General features: G+C 40.3%; 1 protein-coding gene across 1 annotated transcript in view; it reads left to right on the forward strand.

Annotated features, from left to right (window-relative positions):
* The window catches only part of GDPD1 (glycerophosphodiester phosphodiesterase domain containing 1), a 43,496-nt gene extending 29,569 nt beyond the window's left edge, over positions 1 to 13,927 (forward strand). The window contains exons 5-10 of the mRNA XM_047758708.1: positions 1,868 to 1,986; positions 2,608 to 2,697; positions 6,139 to 6,272; positions 10,840 to 10,899; positions 12,643 to 12,694; positions 13,233 to 13,927. Of these exons, the coding sequence (XP_047614664.1) occupies positions 1,868 to 1,986; positions 2,608 to 2,697; positions 6,139 to 6,272; positions 10,840 to 10,899; positions 12,643 to 12,694; positions 13,233 to 13,355 (578 nt within the window). The 3' untranslated portion in view covers positions 13,356 to 13,927. The remainder of the gene's footprint in view (positions 1 to 1,867; positions 1,987 to 2,607; positions 2,698 to 6,138; positions 6,273 to 10,839; positions 10,900 to 12,642; positions 12,695 to 13,232) is intronic.
* Positions 13,928 to 24,104: the final 10,177 nt, after the last annotated feature.

Genomic DNA, 24,104 nt, shown 5'->3' on the forward strand with positions numbered 1-24,104 from the left:
CACAACCGGCACTCCCCTTTCACCATTTTGTTATTCACTGATTAGTGGAATTAAAGTTTCAGGTGGAAGGGGAAACTTTATAATAGTGATATAGTGTGTATAGTATATTATATAAATGATTAGAAGTAAAAGGAACTAGGGAAAAATAAAGAAAATAAAGGAATTAGGGAAAAATTTTAAAAATCTTAGGATATAAAAAGAATAATTAAAATCCTCTTCTAATTTTCTCATGACTCAGTTTTCTTTGAATAACTGCATTGATATAATTCAACACATTACTGAATTAGCATGTATTTCCCTTGCCCGAACCTACTATTCTCAGTCTCTGTAAAATTCAGTGATGATAGAGCAAAACTTTAGAAACAATATCAGTATTCTCTAGTAAGTCTAGGGTAGGAAAAAATATTTTTTTCTTCTATCCTTTTAGGTTCTCAGCTGGGCTCTGTAACAAAAAGGAGATTAACAAGAGAAAAAGAAGTTTATTAATATGTGTGTCTCATGAGAGAAACAAACTCAGGGACAAAAACCTCAGAAGTGTGGCTAGAACTTGAGTTTATATAGCATCTTAAACAAAACAAACACCAACCAAAAAACCCCAATAAATTTTTAGAGAAGTGACAAGACAAAGGAAAAGGACCTAGGGTGACAAATTGTGGGAAGGTAAATATATGGGGGATTAATGGAAGATAAAGCCTAGTCACTAGTTTGTTATATAGAGTCCTTTAGCTTTGGTTTAGGCTTGTTGTTGATTAATTTTTGTACAATTTAAGTCTTGTTTTTAGGCATATAGGGGAAGGGCAGAGAGCTTTTCTTGTATCTGCTTCTTCTCAACTGCCTTCACTTCAAAATAATGCTTATGCCATAATGGCATATTTTGGAGTGGCATACTGTGCTCCCCTTCAAGGGGAAGGGTTAAATTAAAAAAATTAAATTGTTGGAGTTCCCGTCGTGGCGCAGTGGTTAACAAATCCGACTAGGAACCATGAGGTTGCGGGTTCGATCCCTGCCCTTGCTCAGTGGGTTAACGATCCCGCGTTGCTGTGGCTGTGGTGTAGGCCGGTGGCTACAGCTCCCATTAGACCCCTAGCCTGGGAACCTCCATATGCCGTGGGAGCGGCCCAAGAAATGGCAAAAAGACAAAAAGAAAAAAAAAAGAAAGAAATTAAATTGTTGTTTAGCTACTCAGTGGAGTGTTTTAAAACATTTAAAAATAGTAATGACAGGAGTTCCTGCTGTGGCTCAACGTGATTTGGTGGTGTCTTGGGAGCTCTAGGACGCAGGTTCGATATTCAGCCTGGCACAGTGGGTTAAGGATCCAGTGTTGCCGCAGCTGTGGATTCGGTTGCAACTGTAGCTCCGATATGCTAGGGGGCGGCCCAAAAAAGGAAAACAATTACAGACTAGGATGGTAGATTATATCAATGTCAATGTCATGGTTATTATGTTGTACTAGTTTTGGGGAATCTGGGTAAAGGCTGCACAGATCTCTGTATTCTGTGAATCTACAGTAATCTCAAAAAGTTTAATGGAAAAAATTTTTCATCATAATCATACATACAGTTTATTAACATGCAATGTTTATTTTTGCTTATGTGAAAAGACCAGGTTAAAATCTGAAGGGCTTAGAACTTTATTATAACTCTATAATAGATTATGCATACAAAAAAAAAAAAAAAGGAGAGAAAATACACCCAATGGTTACAATGGTTATATTTAAGTTGTTGATTTCAGATAATTTTTCTTTTCTTCTTTATATTTTTCATCATTTTGTAGATGTCCTATTATGACTACATACTATACCTTTGGTAATCATCAAAAAGCTGAAAGTTATCTCTTAAAAATGCATTTAAAAATCTTGCTTTCTCAGCATGCCAATGCGAAGGAAAAGACAACCGAATTCCATTACTGAAGGAAGTTTTTGAGGCCTTTCCTAACACTCCCATTAACATCGATATCAAAGTCAACAACAATTTGCTGATTAAGAAGGTACTTATGGCCTTGCCTCCTCTGAGCGTGCTGCATCCGATTTCGCAAACTAAGGCTAGGGTCGGTGCCTGCATAAATTGGGAATGTTCAAGGAAATGTGATACTCTAGGGTTCAGCATTGTTTTAAGCACTGCCCTGGTGGAAGAGAACACTGTACTTTAGGAACGCCTATTTTCAAATTGACTTGTCATGTCTCAGTTATGGATAAAAGTGAGCTCCGGTGACCCCATCATTCTGACATTTATATAATTAACTTCTAGTTTAACGTGTTTCATTTGTGCTTAGTTTATGGCAATTACTAAATAATTGTATTCTTTAACATTTAAAAAAGTTTTTATTAAATTGTAGTTGATTTACAATGTTGTGCCAGTTTCTGCTGTACAACAAAGTGACTCAGCCATATATCTAAACAGTTGTATTCTACTAGATAAATCATATGAGTAAAATGTAAGTAATTTCTTATACTTTATAAGTTAATCTGAATTTCTATATCAGTTCTTCTAGAATTTTATACTATGAACTGGCAGATAGTCAATTGTAATCCATGCTTGAAAAACCAAAATCATGTTAAGTGGATTTACAAACAGGCACATGCATAAAATTTTGAATTTTCACATGTAGGTTTCAGAGTTGGTGAAGCAGTACAGACGAGAACACATAACAGTGTGGGGTAATGCCAGTTATGAAATTGTAGAAAAGTGCTACAAAGAGGTAAGCTTCAAAAGTAATACAGAAAAAAAAAAGAAAAAAAAGTAATACAGAATGATTTATCTTTGTTGTTGTTATATACGTATAAATGTTAACTAATTACAGTAATAATCTTTAAGCATTTTCTTATTTCACAGCCTTGATACAAAGACAGGTGGTACTAGATGGAAACAACTAACCAGAAGTTTACTAACAGAGAAAATGAATTTATAGATAATGGATTTAATAGTGATAATAGACCTTGTGATTTAAATGCAGTAAAATTGGAATGGCTCACAGAATTATTTTCACATGCTAATGTTTGCCAGCACTTTGTAAATTTTCTTATGTATTGTTTGTTTTATTATGTATAGTATAAAGCAAAATGTTTTCTTTCTTTTAATGTCTGTTTTTTGTTAGGTAATCAAAATTTTTTGTGTAACTTTGAATTGAAGAAATTATTTAGGCCTTCAACTCCATAGCTCAAGTTCTTCTTTACCCTGCCTCCTAAATAGAATTAAGCCAGGGAGTTCCCTTTGTGGCTCAGTGTAAAGGAATCTGATTAGTATCCATGAGGACACAGGTTCCATCCTTGGCCTCCATCAGTGGGTTAAAGATCCGGCGTTGCCGTGAGCTGTGGTGTAGGTCACAGATGTGGCTTGCATCTGGCGTGGCTGTGGCTGTGGTGTAGGCCGGCGGCTATAGCTTCAATTTGACCTCTAGTCTAGGAACCTCCGTATGTCATGGGTGTGGCCCTAAAAAAGACAAAAAAAAAAAAGAATTAAGCCAAGACCGTGATTATCAGATGGTATATAAAAGTAAGGTCATGCACCCACTGAAACTTTTCTGCTTGAATAAAATATACCTATAAAAATTATTTTGACATATTTTGAAGTGGTACACTAAGCCTCTGTAAGCAAACTTAGTTATAAGTCAGCTAGGAGGATTTGAAATTCGAAGTGTTAAAAAATCTTAAGCATTGAAGATTCTCTTTCAGAATGCAGGTGATAGTGCAGAAGGCATATCATGACAAAAGTAGCAGTTCTAAAATACAAAGAATTTTTTAGGGGAAAGGCTTTCCTTCCTAGAAGAGAAGGCAAAAGCATAGCTCCAAGATCAGCACCATTGCAATTAAAAGTACAATTAAAGTTAATAAGGCTCTCATTAAGGCAAGTAAGTTTTGTTTATTTGCAACAGGCTCTCTGAGATCCCAAGGTATCTGTGTACAAAAGGACAGAACAGAATTATCAATGGGCTGGGTGGCTGCAGATCCCCAAGAGTTTAGGACTATGACTTTCATAACTAATCATTGTCTCATAGTATTTTCACATGTCGTCAAAAGGGAGATAATATATTGGAGGCTTCATGACGAGCTGATCTTTTTACATCACTCAAAATTTTTTTTCAAATTAAAAAATAGTGATAATAGGAGTTCCTGTCGTGGCTCAGCAGTTAACGAACCCGACTAGCATCCATGAGGACGTGGGTTCAATCCCTGACCCCAGTGGGTTAACGAGGATCCGGTGTTGCCATGAGTTGTGTGGGTTGCAGATACGCCTCGGATCCTGCGTTGCTGTGGCTGTGGCATAGGGCAGCGGATATAGCTCCAATTGGACCCCTAGCCTGGGAACCTCCTTATGCCACAGGTTCGGCCCTAAAAAGACCAATATAGATTTTATATATATATAATAGCAAATGCTAGAGAAGATGAAGAGAAATTGGATCTCACATACATCACTTATGGGCATGTGAAATAGTACAGCCACTCTCTTAATTAGTTGGGTAGTTTCTTACAAAACTAAACATATACTTACCATATTAACCAGCAGTCTTACTCGTGGGCATTTATCTCATAAAAATGAAAACTATGCACGCAGCTCTACTATGGTTTGTTTTGTTTTGTTTTTTCTTTTTTGGCCACCCCTTGACATATGGAGTTCCTGGGCCAGGGATCAGATCTGAGCTGCAGTTGTGACCTATGCTGCATCTGCAGCAGTGACAGATCCTAAACCCACTGTGCCGGCTGGGGGTCGAACCTGTGTCCCAGCGCTCCCAAGATGCCACCAATCCTGTTGTGTCACAGCAGGAACTCCAACAACTCTGTTATATTTATAGCAGTTTTATTCATAGTACCAAAATACTGGAAATGAGCCAGATACCCTTCAGTGGGTATGTGGCTGAACTAACTGACACATCCATGCAATGTAATACTCTTCAGTAAAAGAGAATGAATTATTGATAATTGCAGCAACCTGGATGGTCTTCCAAGACACTTTGCTTAGTGAAAAAAATAAACCTCACATGGTTATATCATTCCATTTAGATAACATTCTCAAAACAATAGACATGAAGAGCAGATGAGAGGCTTCCAGGGAACAGGGACTGGGTTTGGGTGCAAACACAAAGAGGTGGTAGGAGGAAGTTCCTGCGTGGTGCTGAACAGTTCTATATTTTGACTGTGGTGCTGGTTACACGAATCTATACATAGGTTTAAATTACATTGAACTGTACACATTTACAAATGAACATAGGTTTTAAAGTGGTGACTCAGCAGGTTAAGGATCTGGCGTTGTAACTGCTAAGGCTCAGATCTCTGCTGTGGTGCAGGTTCAATCCCAGGCCTAGGAACTTCCAATGCTGCAGGTACACCCCCCCACCCCCGGCAAAAAAGTGAAAACTGAATAAGGGTTGCAGTCTAATTAACAATAATATACAAGTATCAGGAGGTCCCTTCGTGGCGCAGCAGAAGCGAATCCAACTAGGAACCATGAGGTTGCAGGTTCGATCCCTGGCCTTGTTTAGTGGGTTAAGGATCCAGCATTGCCTTGAGCTGTGGTGTAGGTTGCAGACGAGGCTTAGATCCTGGGTTGCTGTGGCTGTGGTGTAGACCAGCAGCTGTAGCTCCTATTTGACCCCTAGCCTGGGAACCTCCATATGCCACGAGTGCAGCCCTAAAAAGCAAAATAAATAAATAAATAAATAAAAGCTAATTATCATTTCCTGCTTTTGATACATCTGGTTACATCAGATGTCACCATTTGGGACAAGTAGGTTAAGGACGTATGTAACTCTACTATATTTTTACAACTTCCTGTGAATCTATAATTATTTCAAAGTACAAAATTTAAATATTTAATTTTGGGCCCAGAATCACAGAATTTTTCCCTTGATTCAGAGATGCAGCTGCAGGCCTACACCAGGCTAGGGGTTGTATCAGAGATCTGCATCTGTGGCCTACACCACAGCTCATGGCAACGCTAGATCCTTAACCCACTGAGCAAGGCCAGGGATCAAACTCTTATCCTCATAGATACTAGTCAGATTCTTAACCTGCTGAGCCACAATGGAAACTCCAGGGAGTACTTTTAACAGATGTCAAATCTTGGGGGATGTTGAAGGTTATGGCATGGTCCTCTTTATTTGAGCAGTTAAAAAGTGATGTATACTCTTGTTTGTGTCTTTTAGAATTCAGATATTCCTATACTCTTCAGTTTACAACGTGTTCTGCTCATTCTCGGCCTGTTCTTCACTGGCCTCTTGCCCTTTGTGCCCATCAGAGAACAGTTTTTTGAAATCCCAATGCCTTCTATCATATTGAAGTAAGTGGTTGCCCTGTTTTCATCAGTTATCAATTATAGGAGAACTAAGACAAAGACTCATTAATATCAATACCAGTGATAAAGAATAGATTGCTGTAGTTCTTTCCATGTTTGATAAGCTGACCTTTTGATATAGTTAAGATACATTCTCTAAAATGAACAGTGAAGTTTTTCTGTGTGTATCTTTTTAGGACTGCACCTGAGGCTTATGAAAGTTCCCAGGCTGGCGGTCAAATTGGAGCTGCAGCCACTGGCCTATGCCACAGTTGCAGCAATGCCAGATCCAGTTCTCATCTGCACCACAGCTCACTACAACACCGGATCCTTAACCCACTGAGCAAGGCCAGGGATCAAACTTGCGTCTTCATGGAATCTAATCAGATTCCCTTCCGCTGAGCCAGGATGGGAACTCCTCCAATAAAGGTTTTTCAATCTGTACCCATTTCACGTAAGGACTTCTGAGCACCTGTGTACTCAGAAGTCAGATAAAAAGAATTGAGCTTAATTATTGGAACTTAATAATTCTTTTATTCTAACGTCTAATAGCAATTGCCCTCCAACTTCTCTTACTTTTCTATTTCATTGGCAATAATACCCAGCTGAAATTCCATTAAACTCCAAATTCATCCCTAGGATTAATAGGAAGAAAAACTACCACCACCACCACCACAACCCCAAACCCTCTGGAGACAGGAGAAAGAAAAGGATAGAGTTATTTTGTATGAGATACTTCCAAATTTGTGTAATTTCTATACTGGGTATAAAGCCTTGCTTTTCACACATCGATCCACTACAAAGATAAAAATATATAAGAAAACACTTAGCATTGCCTGGAAAATAGTAAGTACTCAATTAATTACTGTTATATTATCTTTATCATTATTACTATTATTTTCTTGTTTTGCTTTTTAGGGCTGCACCTGTGGCACATGGAGGTTCTCAGGCTAAGCGTTGAATCAGAGCTGTAGCCTCCGGCCTACACCACAGTCACTGCAACACCAGATCCAAGCCAAGTCTGTGACCTACACCACAGCTCACAGCAATGCCGGATCCTTAACCCACTGATCGAGGCCAGGGATTGAACCTGCAACCTCATGGTTACTAGTCGGATTCGTTTCTGCTGTGCCACAACGGGAACTCCTCTTTGTCATTATTATTAAAGAAAGAGCTTCATCTCACAATCCTGCACCCTGAGAATGTCATTCCTAGCTATAAAATTCTAATAATAACTGAGTCATGATGAAAGAATTGGGAACTTCTGGGGATATCATTTAAATGTGATTTCACCTGCATGAGAATTTTTTTATTCCTAATGAACTTAAAAAAAATCAGGCTGAACTTTTGTACAGCAGTCATGAGAAAATATCACTAAGAAAAACAATTTGGTCAGTACCCTTGTACTTAGCATCTGTGTTTCATGTTCATCTTCCAGTTTGAGTCTGAGTTCCAGTTGAGTGATAATTATATTTATCTATTTCCAGTTATATTCATTAGCTTTGTTTGTAGCTGTTTCTCAAACAAAACAGAAATCACTTCTTATCTACAAATAAACCATTTTCATTTGCTAAATTAAAATAATTCCTGGGAGTTCCCATCGTGGCTCAATGGAAACAAATCCGACTAGGAACCATGAGGTTGCGGGTTTGATCCCTGGCCTCGCTCAGTGGCTTAAGGATCTGGTGTTGCTGTGAGCTGTGGTGTAGGTCGAAGATGCGGCTCGGATCCCACTCTGCTGTGGCTGTGGCGTAGGCCAGCAGCTGTAGCTCCAGTTAGACCCCTAGCCTGGGAACCTCCATATGCTGTGGGTGCAGTCTTAAAAAAAGCCAAAAAATAAAAATAAAAAATAAATAAAATAATTCCTAACCACTTATTCCTAAAGTACTTAGGTTTCTTCTGGTCTATTTTTTTGGGGGGCGGGGGGCAGCTCCTCGGCCAGGGATCAAATCTGAGTCACAGCCAGAAACTAAGCTGCAGCTGTAGTAATGCTGGATCCGTAACCCACTGTGCTGGGCTAGGGTCGAACCCACGTCCCATTGCTCCCAAGATACTGCCAATCCCGTTGTGCCACAGCGGGAGCTCCAGCTTTCTTCTGGTCTAGAATGGACTATTGTACTCTCTAAATCATTTCCATGTGTTCCTTTAGAAGCAAATATTATTAAAATACAGACATGAACTAACTTTATAAAATTAGTTTTTTTCTTTAAATGAGTGATTAGGGATTAAGACATTGGTAGAATATTATGCTTGTTATAATTTTTTTTTGTCTTTTGTCTTTTTTGTTGTTGTTGTTGTTGTTGTTGCTATTTCTTGGGCCGCTCCCGCGGCATATGGAGGTTTCCAGGCTAGGGGTTGAATCGGAGCTGTAGCCACCGGCCTACACCAGAGCCACAGCAAAGCGGGATCCGAGCCGAGTCTGCAACCTACACCACAGCCCACGGCAACGCCGGATCATTAACCCACTGAGCAAGGGCAGGGACCGAACCCGCAACCTCATGGTTCCTAGTCGGATTCGTTAACCACTGCGCCACGATGGGAACTCCTGTTATAATTTTTTTTAATGAGAGATAGTGAGTACGTCCTAGACAACATAATTTGTTTAATGAGGTAATTAGTATTTTGAGTTATTAAATTCTTGAGTGTCCTGGAATTGCACTCAGGACTTTCTACTTGGGCTAGAGTTAGGGAATAAAGGAGTTTATTTAGAGAGCTTCAAATAAAATATGAATTCAGAGAAAAAGAAAAAAATAAATTTAAATGTGGAGATTCAGAGTTATCCTAAGAGTATAGATAGAAGGAGTTAGAAAGGAAACAAGAAATGGACTTAGAAGGAGTTAGAAAGGAAACAGGAAATTCCCACTGTGGCACAGTGGGATCAGCGGTGTCTTGGGAGCGCTGGGATGCAGGTTCAGTCCTCAGCCCAGCACAGTGAGTTAAGGATCTGGCATTGTCGCAGCTGCGGCTTAGGTCACAAGTATAGCTCGGATCTGATCCTTGGCCTGGGAATGACATATGCTGAGGGTCAGCCAAAAAAGAAAAAAAGAAAAAGAAAGAAAGAGAAAGAAGGAAATGGACTTAGAACTTTCAACTTAGAAAGAAGCTGAGGAGGAGTTCCCATTTGGCGCAGCAGAAACAAATCCAGCTAGTATCCATGAAGATGCTGATTCGATCCCTGGCCTCACTCAGTGGCTTAAGGATCCTGAGTTGCCACGAGCTGTGGTGTAGGTCGCAGACAAGGCTGGGATACGGCATTGCTGTGGCTGTGGCATAGGCCATCAGCTGCAGCTTCCATTTCACTCCTAGCCTGGAAACTTCCATATTGCCTCAGGTGCAGCCCTAAAAGAGCGAAAGAAAAGCCAGCAAGCAAGCAAGCAGCTGAGGGATCTTCAGAGTAGAGAGACTAATTAGAGATGCCTCTGGGCACAACCCAAAGTTAAGGACACAGGTGCTGCTTCTAGCATCAAAGAGGTTGAAGAAGGAACTCAGCATAGGTCTAAAAGTCAAGTGTACTCTTTCAGTAGGAAAGATATTTTAAAAGGACAGTGTCTATGTTTTCAAATATTGAAAGTGAAAGGGAAAAAACATGATTTTATATATATTTTTAAGTCTCACTTTTACTCCAAATATCTTTTAATCCATAGTAAAGTTTGGTTGTGTGTATGAATCTATTACATACAAAATTACAGCAGACAGGAGTTCTCATCGTGGTGCAGTGGAAACGAATCAGACTAGGAACCATGAGGTTGCAGGTTCGATCCCTGGCCTCGCTCAGTGGGTTAAGGATCTGGTGTTGTCAGGAGCTGTGGTGTAGGTTGCAGACGCAGCTCAGATCTGGCGTTGCTGTGGCTGTGGCGTAGGCTGGCAGCAACAGCTCCGACTGGACCCCTGGCCTGGGGCTGAGGCTGTGGCCCTAAAAAGGACAAAAAAGACCAAAAAAAAAAAAAATTACAGCAGACAAAAAAATTACAAACATTACAACCACTAAAGAGGCTTCACCAAAAAAAAAAAAAAAGAAGAGACAGGAGTTCTGGGCACCCAGGATATTTGGAAAGATAACTTTTACTTATTTATTTATTTTGTCTTTTTGCCTTTTCTTGAGCTGCTCCTGCAGCATATGGAGGTTCCCAGGCTAGGGGTCTCATTGGAGCTGTAGCCACCGGCCTATGCCAGAGCCACAGCAACGTGGGATCTGAGCCTCATCTGTGACTCACACCGCAGCTCACGGCAACACCGGATCCCTAACCCACTGAGCAAGGCCAGGGATCAAACCCACAACCTCATGGTTCCTAGTCGGATTCGTTAACCACTGAGCTATGATGGGAACTCCTGGAAAGATGACTTTTAAATTTTAACCTTTGAATAGTGGTAGCAGAAAGTTAGCTTGAAATCAATGAAAATAGAGAACCCAAATGGGATTTGTTCTCCAAATATTTTAAGCACATATTAAGTGCAAGGAAGATGCTGGGGTTTTTTTGTTTGTTTGTTTTTTGTTTTTTGAACTTGTTTTATTTTATCACACTGACATATTCCTGTGTTTCTAATTTATGACCTAAATTTTATTTCATCTCAGACTGAAAGAACCACACACGATGTCCAGAAGTCAAAAGTTTCTCATCTGGCTTTCTGACATGTGAGAATTTTAGTTTCTTGATATACATGTTATTGTTTTAACTGTATCTATTAAATGCCATGCTTATAAGTTAGAGCAGGCTTTGTACATGTAATTTGAACACCTACTATACAAATGGATGTGTATGAATCATCTAAAAGTAGCTTAATTACTAATCGCCAAACCTGAGGAGGAATTGAGAGATAATCCCATCAAATTCAGGAGAAAATTTACCCAAAGTTAAATGGTTCACTTGGGATTATCTAGCCAGTTAGCAGTAGAGCTGGGATACATATCCATCCCCTTCTGTTTATTCACTGTTTCACCAGCCTGCAGTCAAAAATGATGAAAAGAAGTGTGTATAGCAATGCCATATAGGTAAGAGTGTATATTTACTAATGGTGCATTTTTCAGAAAATTCTGCACTGAAACTTAGCAGAAAGGAAGTCTCACCTATAGGGTGGGCAGCTGCTTTAAAGAAATGCATCTGTGACCTACACCACCGGTCATGGCAACACCGGATCCTTAAGCCACTGAGTGAGGCCAGGGACGAACCTGCATCCTCATAGATACCAGTCAGATTTGTGTCTGCTGAGCCACGACCGGAACCCCCGTTTTTTTTTTATCTTTTTAGGGCTGCACCCAGCGCATATGGAAGTTCCCAGGCTAGGGGTCTAATTGGAGCTACAGCTGCTGGCCTATACCAGAGCCACAGCAACTTGGGATCTGAGCCGCATCTGCGACCTACACCACAGCTCACGGCAACGCCGGATCCTTAACCCACTGAGCAAAGCCAGGGATCGAACCCGAAACCTCATGGTTCCTAGTTGGATTCGTTAACCACTGAGCCACAATGGGAACTCCTAAACATTTACTTTTAAGTTAGCTATTTGGAACCAAAAAAACCCACTTTTTTCCCTATATAAAGGATAATGTAATCGATAGACATTAGGTTTCTAAGATAGCTCACAAAAAAGCTAATTCAGTTTGTAAATAGACTGTGATATAGACTTTGACCCAAGTTCACATCCTTATTTTTATTTATTTATTTTTAAGGGCTGCTCCTTAGGCATAGTGAGGTTCCCAGGCTAGGGGTCTAATCGGAGCTCTAGCTGCCAGCCTACACCACAGCCATGGCAACACCAGATCCAAGCTGTATTTGCAACCTACACCACAGCTCATGGCAACGCCAGATCCTTAACCTGCTGAGTGAGGCCAGGAATCGAACTGGCAACCTCATGGTTCCTAGTCGGATTTGTTTCCACTGAGCCATGACGGAAATTCCACTTCCTTATTTTAATTTGGAAAGTTAGGCTCACAGACTTCTAAATTCTTTTTCACTCTCATTATGTTGCCAGCAGGGAAAGTGAGGAAGCCTCTTCCCCATGGAGCTGCTTCAATTAAGAATGGGTCTCCTGGGGATCTAATGGCAACAAGGAGTAGAAAAGAGATCCAGCAGCTAAGATATAAATGCATCCACAGCAGCTGTTATTACTTGAGGCTGTTGCTGAAATTGCTTGGACATTGGGATTAAATTCAACTAGGAATTATAAACTCTAAATTGACTAAATGAGGAGTTTCCTTGAGGTTCAGTGGGTTAAGTATCTGGCATTGTCACTGCTATGTGCAAGTTTGATCCCTGGCCTAGGATCTTCTGCATACCATGAGCAAGGCCAGAAAGAGAGAGAGAGAGAAATATATAGTAAATAAAAATACATATGTATTCTTTTATAATATTCTTTTCTATTATGGTCTCTTTTTTAGTTTATTAATGAGGAAAGCTTTGTTTGACCATCTCACTGCCCGAGGCATTCAGGTAAGTTTTTGGAATGATGCATTTTATTTTTTTTGTCTTGCTGAGCCCGCATCATATGCAAGTTCTCAGGCTAGGGGTCGAATCAGAGCTATAGCTGCAGGTCTACACCACAGCCACAGCAACACAGGATCGGAGCTGCATCTGCGATCTACACCACAGCTCACGGCAACTCTGGATCCTTAGCTCACTGATCAAGGCCAGGGATTGAATCCACATCCTCATGGATACCTGCCCGGTTCGTTACCGCTGGGCAATTATGGGAAGTCCCTAGCCCTAGAATGATGTGTTTTCGAAACAATGTAGTTTACCTGTTTAACACACGTTTAAGAGGTAGGAACTTTTACCTGATCTAATTTGGTGTCCTGGTGTCCAACTCTGATGCCGCTGCCTTGCTAGTTCTCATTCAAAGACCTCAAACTCTACCTTACAGTTAACAGTATTGACATTCCGCATGTCACAAGCGTGGCTAAAGAAAGAAAGAAAAGAAAAAAAAAAGATTTTCTATGTTAACATTTCTTCTTGTGTTTCTAATTTTCAGGTGTATATTTGGGTATTAAATGAAGAACAGGAATACAAAAGAGCTTTTGATTTGGGAGCAACCGGGGTGATGACAGACTATCCAACAAAGCTTAAGGATTTTTTACATAATGTTTCAGAATAGAAAAGAAGCTACTCAGAAGCATTTCAAGAAAATATGAAAAGACTAAGAAAAAAAAAATTTCACTCTTTCCCTAAGCCATTTCCAGAATGGTAAAAGGTTTAATCAGTTAAGTTTTTATTACCTCATTTTTAAGCCTGTCTGAGAATGTAGAAACTATATATTGTATATTTATTTTAAATAATATTGCATATTTTACATTTTCAAATTGTTTAGAAAGATAACTGGCTATGAGATGTGCGTAGATTATTGATCAAGATTTCTGTATGTGATGCTATATTCTACTATTATAAGTAATTCTGAAATCAAAGACTATTGGATAAACTTGACACTAGCCTTCACTGGAATAAGTCAACTAAGTAGTAAGACAGAATTACCAAGGCCATTACAGCTATCTGAGTTGTCTTGGTATCTCTAGGTACATCTTAGTTAAAGGGGAAATTTCGTACAATGGAAGGAGAGCTTGGAAATCAGTGATGTAACATCTGACAAGATGTTTGTTGTTAACAGAAAGTAGACTCAAAGAAATAAGTGAAAGTTTATTACGTGATCAGAAATAAAATCTGTAGATTGAATTAGGACTTCTTGGTTTCTGTTGTGAATAAGGACATTCTATCTGGAATCTTTTTCAGGTGTATAACAATGCTACCGTGTCTTTTTTGTTGTTATAAACATTAAAATTGGACTTAATAATTGTAAATTAAGACAAGATGCAAATGGTCACATTTTTGTTTCCTCTAAAGAAATGTACATTTTCCATTTTTTTTTTTTTTGGCAATGACTAACTGTTTGGGCCTACATCTTACATAACATCTTGAATTCTAATAATCATATGAAACTGATAAAAGTGCATATCATGGTTTCTAACACTGAGAGTATAAAACCACCTGCTCTTGACCTTTGAGAATTTGTTCTTCTGAGTATTAGATGGAAGCAGAATTTCCCAAAGCATTAGACATCACTTTCTCAGCCTTTCTGATGGGACTTCATGTAAATCTGTTTCTAATCTTTTTGACTTATTTTCATTATCTCTTTGGGAGTAAATATAATCTGGACTAATAAGCATCTTAAACCTCGATCTCTCATTTGGAGTTTGCCAGCTAACAACTAGAAAGGATGTTCATACTCTCCCACCTGTCCCTGGATGACATAAATAACATTTGGATTTTTTTTTGTTTAACCTGAAATAAAATTTTCAAGAACAAAATAAGGGTTCTTCATTTTTTACATTCGCAGCTGTAGTTCCACATATGCTTTATACATTTTTTTTTTTTTGCAGAATTTAATGAAGTTTTGGTGAATTAGTAATACGAGTAAGCACACCTGAGACACCTCTCTAGTGTAAGGAAAATAAAATGTAGAAACTTTTATGGTAAAGAAGTTGCTTCTTGGAGTTTCCGCTGTGCTACAGTGGGTTAATGATCTGACTTGTCTCTGTGGAGCCGCCAGTTCAATCCCTGGCCTGGCTCGGTGTGTTGGGGATCCAGCATTTGCTGCAGCTCTAGCTCAGATGCGATCCCTGGCCAGGGACATTCCATATGCCCTAGGGACATCCAGAAAAAAAATAAAGGGAATTGCTTTTTGGCATCTGAATAAATAACTTGGTCAGGTAATCCATTAAATCTGTCATTCCACCTTTACTTGTAGTAATTTATGATTATAGTTGCTAGATAATTTTTATAATCTTTGATAAAATTCTTTTTGCAGTTTCTCCTTTCCAAATTTTGTTTCGTTTGTTATGATTTACTTATGATGCAGTTCATATCATATTTTGGCCAGCATATACTTTGTGTTAGCCAGTAGACGATAAAGGACCCAGTATGGGAAAAATGTTTAGAAAGTCATATGGTTTTTTTTGTTCTGTTTTTTGTTTTTTTAGGGCCACACCTGTGGCATATGGAAGTTCCCAGCCTAGGGGTCAAATCACAGCCTCAGCTGCCAGCCTATGCCATAACCACAGCAATGCCAGATCCAAGCTGCATCTGCGGCCTACACTGCAGGTCATGGCAACACCGGATCCTTAACCCCATTGAGAGAGGCCAGGAATCAAACACTCATCCTCATGGATACTAGTCAGGTTTGTTACCTCTGAGCCACAATGGGAACTCCTGGAAAGTCATATGTTTTAAAAGTCTGTTGTAGTATAGTGTAGTATAGTATCTATAATAAGAGAGTTGACATTGAGATATTATAGATACGTTATAGCATCTATAATAATGAGAGACATCATTTTCAGATAACATCTGAATATTTCTTTTCTGATTGGGGCAACACATTTTAAAAGAGGTTAAATACCCCTTCATTCTGAGATAGATATTGGTAGGCATGGTGAACAGCATGGCAGGAAGTCTAGAAAAGTGATCAAAAGATGTGATTAGACCCTTTTGCTGGGATGAAGCTGGCACTAGATTTGACAGGCCCAGCTATAGGTCTGGAAGCCATTAGTATCCTAAATACTTGGCAACAGACAGCAACTGGCAGGTATTTCAGTAAGGCAGTTGGCATGAGGGAATTTTATCTTGAAGTCATGAGTTTCTCTATGGGACTAGGGTCCTAGGCATGTTACAAGGCAAAGCAGGACACAAGGCACCAGATCTAGGACCCAGATCTTAGAAAGAAGCTTATTTAATAGAACTGAAGAGCAGAGCAACAATGTAGTAATTACAGGTGTAGGTTCATACTGGGTCCCAAAGCTTTTCAATCTCTCATTTCTGGCCAGGACCTGACTACCGGTGGGCATCTTGTAGCCACAACTGTGGAGAAAGAATGGCTGCAGTGGGCTAGGAAATGAGAACATAAAACACAAATCATAGTATGTTCCAGTATGAGAAGCCATTAGCACAAAATACAATGCCAGTGATTCTGCTTAGAGTTGTATACAATGCTGGCCCTAGAAAGATTAAAAAAAAAATAGTCAAGGGGTTCCTGTTGTGGCACAGTGTAAAGGAGTCCGACTAGTATCCATGAGGATGAAAGTTCAATCCCTGGCCTTGCTCAATGGGTTAAGGATCCAGCATTGCTGTGAGCTGTGCTGTAGATCTCAGACACAGCCTGGATCCAGTGTTGCTGTGGCTGTGGCATAGGCCAGCAGGTACAGCTCTGACTCAACCCCTAGCCTGGGAGCTTCCATGTGCTGCAGATACGGCCCTAAAAAGCAAAAAAAAAAAAAAGAAACCCCACAAAAAACAAAAAGGAAAACCATAAATGCCATGTTGAAGAGTTCTGAATTGAAAGTCATGTGTCAAATAGGTGGCTAAACTTGAGATGTTAAAAACAAGAACTGAAACTGCTAGGCAATGACACTGTAATCATTTCAAGAACAAAAGGAAAATATAAATAGCAGTCAGAGACCAGGAAGCAAAACAGGATCGGGATTAATGTTATCAGATCCAAGAGTCAAAGACATCAGAATGCTGAGAGCATACCAAGACAATCCCAAAGGCCACAAGTAATGTTTAGCTTTTCTGCTTCTTTTGCATAATACCGACACACTAATGTTTGGAAATGGAAAGTTGGATCATCCTATAATCTGAAATAAAGATAGAAACCTAGACCAGAGAACTGTCCAGAAACCAGGTCATCATAAATCTACACAGATTAACATTAGACTGAATAAAAATTAGTTTGGAATAGACTACAGGATGGAAATTCTTGCAGCAATCCAGGCATGAAGTAACAAGGGTCCAAATGAAAGTAGGGGCAATGTAAGTAGGGACACAATGAATTTACGTGTCTCTCTAAGAGAAGAATTAGTAAGAACTGGTGACCAGTAGCCACTGTGGCACAGTAAGTTAAGGGTCTGGTGTTGCAAAAAGGAGGATGAGAAGAAAAGAGTGACTAGATGAACTTAGAAGAAGAGAAATGTCATCACTACCTCCAAAGCTGCAAGAAATTGGGGAACTTGGAGAGGGAAACCAGTTTGGTGGTAAAAAATGGCGTCTGTGGGTACTCTCTGAAATGACAGGCATTTGAATTTAGGTAAATTAGCTCTTGGATGAAAGGATAGGTCTGGAAGAATAGATTCAGAAGTTATATATACTTTAAAGGTATTGGGAAGCTGGCACTTTAGAGGTGATATTAGTTCCTTCTCAGTATTCTACTTGAAATTGGAATCGGTTGCTATGCCACCAGATGCCTACATAGTGAAGAGCATGATTCATACCATGGTGAGATTGAATAATAACATTCTTTCCCACTCATTTATGTCCTTTTCTTTCAAAAGCAGAGAACTCTATCAAAACAGGTAGAGTTTTGGGAGTTCCATCGTGGCTCAGCGGTAGCAAACCCGACTAGGATCCATGAAGACTTGGGTTCACGAGTTCAGCCATTAAAAAAGAAAGAAAGAAAGAGAGAAAGAAAGAAACAAAGAATCAAAAAAGTAAACTGAGTTTTAACTCATTGTTTAAGACCAGTGCATTGGTCTTGTTTGTCTACCAGTTTTAAATTTTAGTTTCTTTTTCTTTTCTTTTGTCTTTTTGCCATTTCTTGGGCTCCTCCTACGGCATATGGAGGTTCCCAGGCTAGGGGTCTAATTGGAGCTGTAGCCACCGGCCTACGCCAGAGCCACAGCAATGCGGGATCTGAGCCGCATCTGCAACCTACACCACAGCTCACGGCAATGCCAGATCCTTAACTCACTGAGCAAGGCCAGGGATCGAACCCATAACCTCATGGTTCCTAGTCAGATTCGTTAACCACTGCGCCACGACGGGAACTCCTAAATTTTAGTTTCTTGAAGCCCTAAGATGGGGCCTAAACAGCTTCCGCTGGCTGAGGGGGGATGCTCATGCTGAGAGGGAGGAGACCTGCAGGTATAGCTAAGTGTTACCTGTTCCTGATTTGTTAAGAGCTGCTCTACTTTTTTCTGTTTCATGTGTGAGTTCCACATAAAGTTTGACTTAAAAAATAAAAAAAAAATTTTTTTTTGCTTCTATTATCTTTTATCCCTTTCTAGGGCTGCACCCATGGCATATGGAAGTTCCCACACTAGGGGCCAAGTCGGAGCCACAGGAGCTATAGGAGGCCCAGCCTCTGGCCTCTGCCACAGCCACAGCAACAGGGATCTGAGCCACACCTGCAACCCTGCAGAGAGAAAATAGACAAAAATAGATGAGCGAAAGGTACTAGTCTGCTCGAGCTACCATAGCGAAATATCATAGACTAAGGGGCTTAAATGATAGAAGTTTATTTTCTCATTTCTGGAGGCAGTCCAAGATCAAGGTACCAGGAGGGGTGGTGTCTGATGAGACCTCTCTTCCTGGCTTACAGATGGCTCCTTCTTGCAATATCCTCCCTTGGCCTTTTCACTATATGTACCCAGAGAGAGGCCTCTGCTGTTTCTTCCTCTTATAAGGCATCAGTCCTATCGGATTAGAGCCCTATCCTTATGACCTCATTTAACCTTAATTACTTCTTTAAAGGCCCTTATTCCAAATACAGCCACATTGAGATTTAGGGCTTCAACATTTGAACTTGAAGGGGGACTCAATTCAGTCCATAGCAGGTGGGGATGGGAGTCAAAGTGGGGGAGCGGGAACTTGGTTATGTATGGGAAAAGATGGGAAGGGATACTGAGGAAATCTGAGACAGTTGGAGAAGGAAACATTTGTAGCTGAACCGTTGTCCCCATGGATGCTAGTCAGATTCGTGATGGGAACTCCTTTTTGTTGGTTTGTTTTTTGGAAAAATTCTGATTCAAGTCATTCTTTGAGAATGCTATCCAGAGCCCCCTCGATGGATGCTTAAAGCTCTACAAAATAACTAGACCACCCTGACCCTAGTTTGGAAAAGAGAGTGAATTTAACTTTTGTTTGTTTTTGTCTTTTTTTTTTCCCCCCAGGACTGCACCTGAGGCATATGGAGGTTCCCAGGCTAGGGGTCCAATAGGAGCTGTAGCTGCTGGCCTACACCACAGCCACAGCAATTTCAGATCTGAGCTGCAGCTGTGACCTTACACCACAGCTCATGGCAACACCAGATCCCTGACCCACTGAGTGAGGCCAGGGATCGAACCTGCGTCCTCATGGATGCTAGTCAGATTCGTTTCCACTGAGCCATGACAGAAACTCCTGAAGTTAACATTAAAAAAAAAAATTCTTTTTAGGGATGCACCCATGGCATATGGAAGTACATATGGCCTACAATAGGAGCTGTAGCTGTTGGCCTACACCACAGCCACAGCAACGCCAGATTCGAGCCAGCCGCACCTGTGACCTACGCCACAGCTCACAGCAACTCCGTATCCTTAACCCACTGAGGGAGGCCAGGGCTCAACCCCTCATCCTCATGGATACTAGTTGGGTTCTTAACCCACTGAACCACAATAGGAACTCCAAGGAATGAAGTTAACATTCATCTAATATTTTTGATATGCCAGCTGCTATCATACCTATCCTGTAATCATTTTCATAGTCCTGTGATATTATCTCTGGATTATAGATGAGGATCAACAGAAGCTCAGAGGGGTTAAGTGAGTCATTAAAGATTGCACAGACGGAACTCCCATTGTGGTTCAGCAGTTTAAGAACCGTGTTAATATCCATGAGGATGAGGGTTCGATCCCTGGCCTTGCTCAGTGGGTTAAAGCTCCAGTGTTGCTGCAAGCTGCAGTGTAGGTCACATATGTGGCTTGGATCTGGCGTTGCTGAGGCTGTGGCTGTGGCTGTGGCCAGCAGCTGCAGCTCTGATTCAACCCCTAGCCTGGAAATGTCCATATGCCAGGGATGCGGCCCTAAAAAGACCAAAAAAAAAAAAAAAAGTACAGATTGCACAGCTGGTAAGTTGCTAAACCTGGGATGCAAACCTATTTCTTCAGAGACCAAGTTCAAAGCTGCTTCACCATGTAACATTGTTGTTAATGGGCTGGTTCTTTTCTTACAACCTATGTTATTCAATTTCTTAAATATAACTTTGGGAAGACTATGGTAAAAGGAATTAAATTACTACATGTAATTATTTTCCTTTTTCTTCCAATGAAGACTGGATGAAACAAATTAATATTTAATATACATCAGTGCTGGTCCTCTTCCAACTGTTGTATGGTGTTATACAGGGGATTTTTTTTTCCACTTCCTCATTCTATCCATTTTCACCATATTATGAAATAAAGAAATTTGAGTTTTGGAGTTCCTGTCATGGCGCAGTGCAAACGAATCTGACTAGCACCCATGAGGACGCAGGCTCAATCCCTGGCCTTACTCGGTGGCTTAAGGAGCTGGTGTTGTTGTGAGCTGGGTTGTAGCTCGCAGACTCGGCTCAGATCCCAGGTTACTGTGACTGTGGTGTAGGCCAGCAGCTATGGCTCTGATTCAACCTCTAGCCTGGGAACCATATGCTAAGAGTGCCCCCCTAAAAAGACAAAAAAAAAAAGAAATTTGAGTTTTAAAAAAATCTAAGAGTTTTACTGTTTCTCTATTCTATTTGAGGTCAAATATTAAAACGTCAATGAAACTGGGTCACTTTGCTGTATAGCAGAAATTGACACAACATTGTAAATCAACCACAATTTTAAAAAACTTAACAATGAAGAAGTTACAGTTCTGTGTACTTAAGTAAAATTTCAGAAGAACTGCATAATTCTTTACAAGTCCCCCCCTCCCCAATCCTTTCTTCTCTGTAGTTAATTCATTTCCCCTTTTCTTGGGTTACATTCTTGCGGTCATCATTTTTAGGTCATGTGATTCTGAAATAAGAAATAGGCAGTTTTGCAAAGTCTAACAGGATACACACCTTGTCCTATTAATCACTAACAACAATCCAAATGTAACCTACCAAAAACTTGGATAAATGATGTCATCTTGGAGGAAAAATACCACTTGGTTCATGTGGGAAATGCTGAGGAGAACTAGGGTAATATTTTTCTCAGGAAAATTTATCTTTTTTTCCCCAGGGATCTAACCTATGCCATAGCAGCGGCCTGAGCTGTTGCAGTGACAATGCTAGATCCTTAATCTGCTGCACCACAAGGAAACTCAAAAATTATTATTTTTTTCTAAATTCACCAGTTTTTGGAATAACTTCACCCAAACAACTTGTTTTATTTTATTTTATTTTTAGGGCTGTATCCATGGCATATGGAAGTTCCCAGGCTAAGGGGTCAAATCAGAGCTGCAGATGCAGCCTATGCCACAGTCACGGCAATGCAGGATCCAAGCCATGTCTGCAGCCTACACCACAGCTCATGACAACACTGAATCCTTAACCCACTGAGCGAGGCCAGGGATTGAACCCACGTCCTCATGGATAGTAGTTGGGGCCTTAACCTGCTGAGCCATGATAGGAACTCCCAAACAACTTGTTTTAAAAAGTTAGCAGAACCATGTCACAATTATTAGAATGTTTAAGAAAATTTCAAAAATTACAAGTATTGGAGAAATTTTGGAGAAATTGGAACACCTGTGTACTGTTCGATAGGAATGTAAAATGGTGTGACTGCTATGGAAAAATAATAGGGCTAGTCCTCAAAAAATTAAAACTAAAATCATTTGATCAATAGTTCCACTTCTGGCTGAATATGCAAAAGAATTGAAAGCAGGGTCTTGTCAAAATATTTGTTCATGTTCCTGGGAGCATTATTCACCATTGTCAAGGGGTGGAAGTGTGCAAGTGGCCATCAGCAGATGAATGGATAAACAAAATGTGGTATATACATACAGTGGAATATTATTCAGCCTTAAAAAAGGAAATCATGCAATATGCTACAATATTGGATGAACCTTGCCGACATTACGTTATGTGAAATAAGCCAGTCACAAAAATGTAAAAACGGTATGAGTCCATTTATATGAAGTACCTAGAGTAATCAGGTTTGTAAAGACAAAACTAGAATGGTGGTTGCCAGGAACTGGGGTGGGGGGAAATGAGTTTCTGTTTAATGGATAGAGTATTAGTTTTGCAAGATGAAAATGTTCTGGAAATAGAGGGTAGTGATGAATGTACAACAATGAAAATGTTCTGGAAATAGAGGGTAGTGATGAATGTACAACAATGTGAATATCCATCTTAACTACTTTTAAGTACACAGTTCAGTGGCATTAAATATATTCACATTGTTGTACATTCATCACTACCCTCTATTTCCAGAACATTTTCATCTTGCAAAACTAATACTCTATCCATTAAACAGAAACTCATTTTCCCCCACCCCAGTGTCACCCCCAGAGGTTACAAGGAAGCCTGTGATTTCTGCTAAAGAATACTGCCTGATTCGTTTGAAAACAAAACGTGAAAGTGTATCTCTGTGTAACCGGCCAACTGACATTTTATTAAAACTGCTCCAAAATAAAAATTGAGATAGTAAATTTTATGTTACAGGTATTTAACCGCAATTAAAAAATTAAAAACTGTGGCACAGCAGAAACAAATCCAACTAGCATCCCACGAGGATGCAGGTTCGATCCCTGGTCTCACTCAGTGGGTTAAAGATCCAGCATTGCTATGAGCTGTGGTGAAGTTTGAAGACATGGCTCGGATCTGGTGTTGCTGGGACCGTGGCATAGGCTGGCAGCTGTAGCTCAGGTCTGACCTCTAGCCTGGGAACCTCTGTATGATGTGGCCCTAAAAGACAAAAAAAAAAAAAAAGGTAAAAACATAAACAAAACAAAAGAAAAAAAAAGGGCAAAGGATCTGAAGAGATATTTTTCCAAAGAAGGCATACAGACAGCCAAGAGATGCATGAGCATCTTTGCTCCACGTCACTAATCAACAGGAAAGTACAAATCAAAACCACAGTGAGATATCACCTGATAACTATCAGAAGGCTGTTATAAAAAAGGCAACAAATAGGAGTTCTCTTTGTGGCTCAGGGGTTAACTGGATCCATGAGGATGCAGTTTCTATCCCAGGCCTCTCTCAGTGGGTTAAGGATCTTGTGTTGCTGTGGCTGTGGTGTAGGCCAGTGGCTATAGCTCCAATTAGACCCCTAGCCTGGGAACTTCCATATGCCACGAGTATGGCCCTAAAAAACAAAACAAAACAAAAGGCAACACATAACACTTGTTGGCAAGAATGCGGAACAAAGGGAACTCTTATGCACTGTCGGTGGAAATGTAAATTTGTGCATCCGCTATGGAAAATAGTATGGAGAGTCCTCAAAAAATTAGAAATAAAACCACCATATAGTCCAGTAATTTCACTCCTGGATATTTATGTGAGGAAAATGAAAACACTAATTAGAATGGATATACATGCCCCTATGTTCATTGCAGCATTATTTATAATAGCCATGATATAGAAGCAACCTAAGAACCTATTAGTAGATGAATGGATTAAAAAGCTATGTGTGTGTATGTATGTATAGATAGATAATGGATATAATGGGATATTACTCAGCCATGAAAAAAGAATGAAATCTTGGGAGTTCCCACTGAAGCTCAGCAGTAACAAACCTGACCAGTATCCATGAGGATGAGGTTTTTCTCTCTGGCCTTGATCAGTGGGTTAAGGATCCAGCGTTGCTGTGAGCTGTGGTTTAAGTTGCCAACGGCTCGGCTCTGGCCTTGCTGTGGCTGTGGTGTGGGCCTCAGCTGCAGCTCCAATTTGACTTCTAGCCTGATAAATTCCATATGCTGCAGCTGCAGCTGTTTTGTCTTTTTGCCATTTCTTGGGCCGCTCCTGCCGCATGTGGAGGTTCCCAGGCTAGGGGTCCAATTGGAGCTGTAGCCGCCGGCCTACACCAGAGCCACAGCAACGTGGGATCCGAGCTGCGTCTGCAACCTACACCACAGCTCATGGCAAGGCTGGATCGTTAACCCA

The sequence above is a fragment of the Phacochoerus africanus genome, chromosome 14 (genome assembly GCF_016906955.1).
Source record: "Phacochoerus africanus isolate WHEZ1 chromosome 14, ROS_Pafr_v1, whole genome shotgun sequence".
Taxonomy (NCBI): Eukaryota; Metazoa; Chordata; class Mammalia; order Artiodactyla; family Suidae; genus Phacochoerus; species Phacochoerus africanus.